Genomic DNA, 8352 nt, shown 5'->3' with positions numbered 1-8352 from the left:
CTAGTAACAGTGCAATTCACCTCAGCGACTTCAGGAACAGAGTATCCTTTTCTGTTTAAGGAAGTAATATCTGTAGCAATAAGTAGTTGACGATCAACTAGTCCCTTAAAAAAGTAAATGATTGATTTCTGTTTTAAAATGCTATTTTTATTTAATAAAATATCCAGGACACAAACCTTTACATTTTTATATGTGTATTTAGTCATAATTCCCTGGATTTTGGTCTTAATAATTTAAGAACTCAGTTAATGTTCTTTCTAAGACAGCTGTATCACTTTGAAGTGTTTGCATCACTTTCAAAAATGAAATGTTATTTGTAGCATGAATAGTACTTATCCTTTATAAATTTTGATCTTCTATAATGGATGTCGGTGCTTGGAGTTTACACATGAAAAATGCATTTTGCTGAAGTTTATCTCCTCAAATAAAATGCAAATGTCTACAACATCCTCCAATTCATATGAGAGAGAGCCATCTTGTGGTTCAATTTACAGTTGCTTGAGAAATGAAGATACTATTGGTATAATAAAGCAAAGAATTGCGGTGGGGGGGGGAGAGGAGGATAAAATCCCTGTTTCAAGTATAATACTATTAAGTGTAATACGTAAGCATTTCCAATATTCTCCTCCTTAAGTAAGTTCAACCTAATTCTAATACCATGTAGACTTATTCTGTAGTAATATACCTCCTTAAGGCTTACTCCTACTTCATGCAAGGGCAAGCAGGTTAAAGTATCATGTGCTTTTAAAAACAATTGTTTGCATGTCTATTTCTACTGATCATGCATAATGAGAATGGCTCTATGTAGAGCTAAATATATATGAAGTAACTGCTGGGTTTCAGAAGGAGTCAGGTGTGTTATTTGTCTTGTTAAGAAAGGAAATAAAATGCTATATAAACATGGACAAAAAATTTAGTGTAAAATTTAGATATTTGTTTATTAAAGGTTTGGAAGTATTTTATTCAAATTATGAAATCTTTGGTTTATTTCTATGTTGAACTTTTTCCTCTGTTTCTAGTTTTGCCACTTTGGATTGTCTTCCAGGATTTTAAATTCATTAAATAGTGCCTTGTTCCGGGAAAATGATATCTAGCAAACATAATTTTCACCACTGCTCTTGTATAGACAGAGGGATATTAGAAATAAAATCCATTGCATGGACAAAATGGAATTAAATGTTTATTTCATTTCTAACTTGATTAGGTAGCTATATACGAACAGTATCCTCTTTTCCACAGAGTGGCTGAGGTTGGAGGGGACTTTTGGAGATCGTCTAATCTGATCCATGTTCATGTTTGTGCATTAATAATGTAAGTTTATTATTTGATATAATATCTGTATTTTTCCAGAATGTTGTGTTGAAAGGGCTGCATAGTTTACGCAACACAGCCACTTATTGATCCTTTTAAGGTCTATTATTGCTTCCTTCTGTGACTCTGGGATCACATTGCCTGGCAATTAGCTTTTTGTTTAGTTGCTTGTTGCACATCTCAAATGAGTGTCTGCAGTTCTCATGCTCTGGGAACTGTGTACCTGAGCGAGAAAACATTGCTGTTGTAGTAGTTTTACGCTACTGTTGCTTGTGAATATGTATGAGCAAGGTCAAAGGTACCAGGTTTTATTTGCTCTTGGGAAGAAAAGGTGGTAAAGCCCTCACAGACCTCATAGAGTAACAACTGGCATAAACAGCAGGGGTTTGATCCTGCAGGTCTGTGGGCTGTGTGGGGGCTCCATCAGCAGCTCCGTGCAGTCTCTGCCGGGGCGCTCTTTACTCTGGCTGTTTGTCTAAGTCATTGCCCTTTCGTAAGGCTCCATCCCATATGTTGTCAAACCAAGTTATTAGTAGCTCATAACGGAAATACTTCTTGTGAGAAGATGCTGCGGTTATTGCTTTTGTATCCCATTGACTTGAAAAGCAAGCGGAAAGGAGGGACCTGATACTGCTTTCTGTTATAGGTGGGGAGTTGCAAGCACCTAGGCTGAGACTCTAAGCATGCTGTCAAGGTTTCCAGAAGCTTAAGTAGCATCGGTGGTACGTGGCTGTTACCGAGATGACCCATTCTGCGTGCTCTCTGTGAGCACGTTAACACCGCTGTAATCAAATGAGCAGCCTGTCTTTGCAGCAGTTCTTTTGTGTTACTTCACTTGAGTTTTGTCAAAGTGATTTTTCTATCAAAGAATATTTGGGGCGGCATATCTATAAAGCTTCTATAAGACCATTTTTCTCCAAATGATTTTTTTTTTGCCTTTTTGATAATAAGGCCAGCAGGACTGTTTTGGAATGGCTGTACTTATTTAAATAGACACTTATCTGCATAATTCAAACTTTCAAAATGGGATTTTTTTCATAACAGGAGCCAGTCTTCTGCCTTCAAACTTCTTACTGAGAGCCTACCATCCTCCAGCAGTCTCCCCTAAAACACGTCTTTATATATTTTCATTAATTCAGTTATACTATTTTGAAGCTTATTCTGAATAATAAAACAATTTAAAGCTCTCAGTTCCTTCTCTTTCAAGTTTTCAATCCTGCAATATTTAAACACTAATATACCTTAAATATTCATGAGGGTTTCGTTCTTTCTTCCAGTGGGGTTGATAATCCCTCCTGTAACTTTAAACACACTGCATAAAATGTCATAAAAGTAATTATATAGTTTCTGAAAAAAGTTAACTTTATTTTTTGAACAAAATATCTAGAGTTACATGACTGACACCATAAACTGCACATATTTTAACACTTCTGTCTGCAGAGAATGTCAATTTAAGTGCAATATTATACTGTAATACAAGAAAAGGAATTTAGTCAAATCCATGCATAACACATTTATAGAATTTTACTAAAAAGTACTTTCAGATGAAATTGCCATTGTATGTTGTCTAGAAGGAATTTGCAGGAGAATATGTTTAAAAATCACAGACAAGTTATTAGTACACTATCATATCTTTTGTTCTTGCTGTAGCCTTTAAAAAGCTGAGATCACTAACACACAAGCTACTGTACATTATGTTAAACATTATGTCAAAAGCTTATGGCACAATTTCTTTTAATACAGTTCACAATTACACATTCGTGGAACATCAGTAGTTAACTTTAGTCCATTTCATCCATTAACATCACTCTGTCATACGTTAAAATACAAACAGAAGAAATGTTTCTTGCATATTTCACAAAGATGAAAGTGAAGAGTGCAATAATGTTCAAGAATGTCAAGAATACAGGACGAGCCAACATTTTTCTGGCGTTTAACCCACTGCTTCTAGCAATCTAACCTGCTTCCACAAGCCTTCTGAACTGGTAATATTTCAGTAACTACTGTAGGTGATGTGTGTTGCCTGAAGGCACCTTTTTCCATAACCACTGCAAAACAGAATGCCTGTTTTATTATTAACACGTAGCTGAGTTCGTGATTTAGATTTTTCCTAGTGGCCTCGAAAATTAAAAATGCTATGATGATCTGGTATTGTTCTCATTTAAATAACCATATGATTATATAGTGGGATGTGGATAGAATTATTTTACTACCTTACAGGGGTCCTGTAGGAATCATTACCTCACTCGGCAGTTTCACAGTATAAGGCCAAATTCTGCTCTGTTGGATTGGATTAATTCCAATAATAGCTGAAATGAGAGCAGAAGTTGCACGTAAAGCATATCTATCACCTTTTACAACCAACCATATCAATTTGGGMTGGGTACCGTAAAAATAAATTCATTTCCATCTAATATAAAATTATTGCTAAAAAAGAATACATTTTATTTTTTTAAAGGTTAAGGAAGACTTTTTAATCTTTCCCTACTCTTATAAATATAAAGATTTTTATATTCATTTCATCTTCACTGTATTTTTATCTACATTACCAACCTACAGTTCTGTAATTGGTTATAGTGCAAAGTGGAAGCATTTCCTTATTCCTCAAATGTAAAGTGCACATCTGAATCACCTAAACGTAAGTCTTTCTAGCCATTAAACAGAATCATATCTCACACTTCGGAAAGGATTCCTTATAAAGCAGTCTATAAAAAAGCTTACGGAACAAGCTCTAATAAAGAGAATTTGAAGAAAATCAATATATGTTATTGAACTAAAAACCCCAAATTSCATATTGTTCCTGTATTCCCCTTGCCTGCTTAAACAGTAATGAGTGTCTTCAGTCGAGACTCCTTAAAACAGAATGTGGGGACAGTATAGAGGTAATTTGATCTTGAAATAAAGTTAATTTTAAATAGTAAAACATATCTTTTTCCCTGTCTATCTCAAGCCCCTTCCACTAACATTGTAGGGGAAGAAAACCAACACTCTGACTTGGCAAGGTATTTTATTGGTATTTGGAGATGATTTTAAAAACAAAATGCATTTTATTATGCAGAATTGAAGTCTGAGTTTGGTACTCTGGTTTCTAGAGGACGTCTGTGGTAGCTGAGTAAGTTTAACTACTGAATCTATGAAGCATCCTCTTACCCTTTTTCAGCAATTTTGGACTACAGCAAAGTTTGGACTACATATCTATCCTTAGTGCAGGAAGAAGGGAGTCATGTGAAAGGCTCCAGGCACTGCTTTGGGCTCTCTCTTTCCGTACGGTCCCTGTGCTACGCACAGCCCCAGCTCTTCCACCTGTCCCCATGCCCCACTCCTGTTCAGAAAGCAGGTGGCATGGAAACGAAGTCATGTCTGCTTCTTCCCAGCCAGAAACTGCTGTCCCAAGGGAAAGCACACTTTGCAGCGGCTGTCTTGGGTAAGGCTGTACCCCCTGCGCATACTGTTTCCGTCTGAGCTGGCATGCCTGTGGTGGGGCTACTTGGGGGCTGGGCAGGGGTGGTAAGGAAGCTTCTGGCTTTCTCCTTTGTGGTAATTGTGCCAGCTCTTTGGCAGTTGTGCTACTGGAGTAATCCACCAGATCCTAGAGCCTTTGCCTCTGGTTTTAGTGCATTTCATGGCTCTTCAAACATCAGTGTTTTTATTTTTTAAAGCTAAAGGGCTAACCTATGGCAACCATGAAAACATGACCTGAATAGCATAGAGCCTGCACCTATGGTGAATAATTACCGAGGTCCAGGCTGCGATGGCTGTTGCCTATCACACGGGTTGTGCGTACAAGAAGCTTCCCTACGAGGACATGCTTCAGTACAGGTCCTCAGCAAAGCCGCACAGGACAGCCGAGGAAACTAGCTACTCCATCCTAGTGAATGGAGCCTGTTTTAGATGTAGGCGAAGTCCCTACAGGTAGCATCTGCCTCAAGCATCACTTCTTTGATTGTTCTGTTTCTGCTTCTGCATTGCTCCCTGCGCAGGACTGTAGCGGAGATGCTGCAGCGTGATAGATGCTGCAGAGCACCTCTGTCTGCAGCTTCCTCATCTAATTCCCTGCTGCTTCATTTGATAGTTAGAGAAGAATYGGCTCCCGCACTAACCTTCGTAGCTGATGACAGAAACTGTTGATTCTAGCTCTGTGTAGAGGGCAAGCATGCCTGTTGGCGTTTTGGGGCTTTTCCCGTAGTCAGTTAGTGGACAGCTGGTACTTGTGCCTGGAAGTCTTTTGTAATCTTAACTGACGTTCGTCTTTTTCTTTGCCACGTGACTTTGCGCAAGGTAATATTAGCCTATTGAATGACGGGCAAAGAGGCAGGGTGAACCAGGCAGTCAAGTGAAGTGTTACAGAATAACTCAGAGTTATGTCTCAGGCCAGCATTTTTTATCTACTGATCCCTTCAGTGAAGAACTCCTTACTGAGGGAAGCCGGCTATTTTAAACGTTAAGAAAAGAGACAAGCTTTGAAGTTCATGTAATGTTTTATGCTTGCCTCTTGATTATGGATCCAGTACTTCAAATATCCTTTAACTAAATACTAGTGACTTCACTGAAAGTAAAAATAGGTTAACACCCCCTTTTATAAAATACAGTTCAGGGCAAGTTTGAGGGAGACAAATATAACTCAACTGAAAGCTCAGGTATTAGTTCACAGTACCTCTTCATACAGATCAGCATAGGCACTCTTTAGCAATCAGGATTTTTTTGGAAAATRTATATGAATTAAAAACATAACCATGTGTGCAAACAATAATTACTTAAAATGAATTGAATTATTTTCATATAATAAATGAATCAAAACTGTAAAATAATACTGCTTTAAAGTAAGGGAGGATTACACAGCTTCCTGAGATAGTTCAACAAAACCAGAGAATTGCTATTTAAAATCTCTCTAACTAATCCTTGGAGGAAAACAACAGACTCAACCAAACCCAAGGTTGCGATGTTATAATCCTAAGTTGAGGGTAACATTGCTTCTGTTACTTCATATGCAGTATGCCTTTGGCAGTGCACCAGATGTTTGCCTCCAGCTGTATTTTGCTTTTGTATATGCATTCCGAGCAATAAYAAACCAAAAATTTAAAACAAGGTCAAAATAAAAGCATTTTGCAAGGAGAAATAGCCTCAGCTACTGGACTCAAAGTATTGAGTACTTCTCAATTTTGCATTTCCGTATCTTAGCATGTTTTTGTTTTTCAATAGAGAAGAGTGTTTATACACTATGCAATAAATATAATTTATTGTGTGATATTGTAAAAAAAGCAACTAATGTGACTTATGTAACTCTACATGGGGAAAATCTCTCTTAATAGTTTTAATAGCATTTTCCCTATTTATTACTGTGAAGTATAATTAAAATGAAAAATCTGGATCTTTTCTCATGTTTTAAAACTGCATGTTTTTTTCAAAGTTCTGAAATACTACTTAACCAGTATCTAAGTCATGTCAATAAACTTCAAAGAATGAGAAAGAGAACTTCATATACCTATGTATCAATTTTTCTGAGATTTACATAACATATAGGAGATATAAGTACATGACCACAGCTATACTCATCCTCCTAATATTTCAGCAGAGCTGATGACTCTTTGCTTTTAACTTTATAACAAGTTTCTTTTGCATTGAATTAAAAATGGAGCATTGCAAAATTTTAATGCAGTTTGTCTATCTCCAAAGCTGTATGAATTGTTATCAATTGAGGAAAAAACTTCAAAAATATAAAAAAAGATTATAAAGATTAAGTTTCAATTTATCAAAGTGTAACTGTAGATAAATAAAACAGAAAAAAAGGTTTTACACTAAGCGACAAATTGTAGTATATTTTCCAAGTGATATTAAGATTATTCGGCAGCAGTACCTTSTGCAGTCTCTGAGAATGCACATTTTACAGTGGAACTATTATATAGATTACTTTGAATATATAATATAACTTAAATGCATCATATGTGCTCATTGCAAAACCACAGATATTGTTCTTAAGACAAGAAAAAGTCCTTAGATTCTAAAACTCAAATCAGTAATTTGTCATTATCTTGCAAAACTGAAATAAGGGTTACAAATGCGAATCTATTCCCTAATATTATGGGATTTCTTCTAATAATTCTCTAATACTGGATGGGGGGGCGGTTCTAGACCCATTTTACAATGAAAAATACACCAGAATTAATTTTTTTTTTAAGGAACATCAAAGAGTACTGTACAATTATACCACTATGTAACAGTATATATAAAGACTTGGCAGTAAAGCTTCRGTAGAGAGTGATTTACCATGAAAAAGTTGATAATATTTAGTTTGATGTAGAAACTGCAATAGCAGACATATCTTCTCTGGGTTTCATTCTTCCATTCCACTGTGACTTAGTAAAGCAAGTCTTGCAGGATCCTTTTTTTTGCCCCCTCAATGCCTTTAGCTTTCCTGATGACTCCTGTGCATATTTCTATCTGAAAACCTCCTGCTGAACACGCCAGCCAGAACTGTATATGCTAAAAGCCTTAATCTTGTTATTGGTGAATGTCCTCATGCCTAATGATTTTGTAAATTACCCAGTAAAAAATGTTGAAAATCAGAAAGGCTAATGGGAAACAGGCTCTGGAAATCGTGTCTATCTTCTTGGCCCGGTCAATAAATACCTTTCTCATCTCATCGGGGCTTTTTGGTGCAGCTTGAACAGGGTTGTTTGGCCCCTTTTGTGTCACTCCGTCTTTTGCTTGCAGACATGGCCCCATTCCATACGCTGTAAAACTAAACCGGCTTTCTCTTACATCATCATCCTGTTGCAAGAAGAAAAAAAAAAAGCAAGATTTTTTTATGTATAGAAATCTTACCAGCTGCTAAGTACCAAGTGCTGCACCTTTACCTCGGGGACTTCTTGAATCTGCACTTTAACTTGCTGAAATTGTGGCCCTACCAATGTCTCTGTCAAAACTATTGCAGCCGCTTCAATGAGCCCAATTTGATCTACTTGTTTATGGAATCTGTAATCTATTTAAAGAAAAAAGAAATCCTAGTAATCTAGTAGCAGTCAGGCACACAACTACAGATCG

General features: G+C 36.6%; 1 protein-coding gene across 1 annotated transcript in view; it reads right to left on the bottom strand.

Moving 5' to 3' along the window:
- Nucleotides 1–7809: 7809 nt before the first annotated feature.
- GLRA3 (glycine receptor alpha 3) overlaps nt 7810–8352 on the bottom strand; it is a 94081-nt gene continuing 93538 nt past the window's right edge. Inside the window, exon 10 of the mRNA XM_085311321.1 lies at nt 7810–8079. Within this exon, the coding sequence (XP_085167447.1) occupies nt 7810–8079 (270 nt within the window). The remainder of the gene's footprint in view (nt 8080–8352) is intronic.

This window comes from Rhea americana, unplaced genomic scaffold (genome assembly GCF_003343005.1).
Source record: "Rhea americana isolate MKP2758 unplaced genomic scaffold, rheAme1 scaffold_34, whole genome shotgun sequence".
Taxonomy (NCBI): domain Eukaryota; kingdom Metazoa; phylum Chordata; class Aves; order Rheiformes; family Rheidae; genus Rhea; species Rhea americana.
This window is presented reverse-complemented; position numbering and strand designations above follow the sequence as displayed.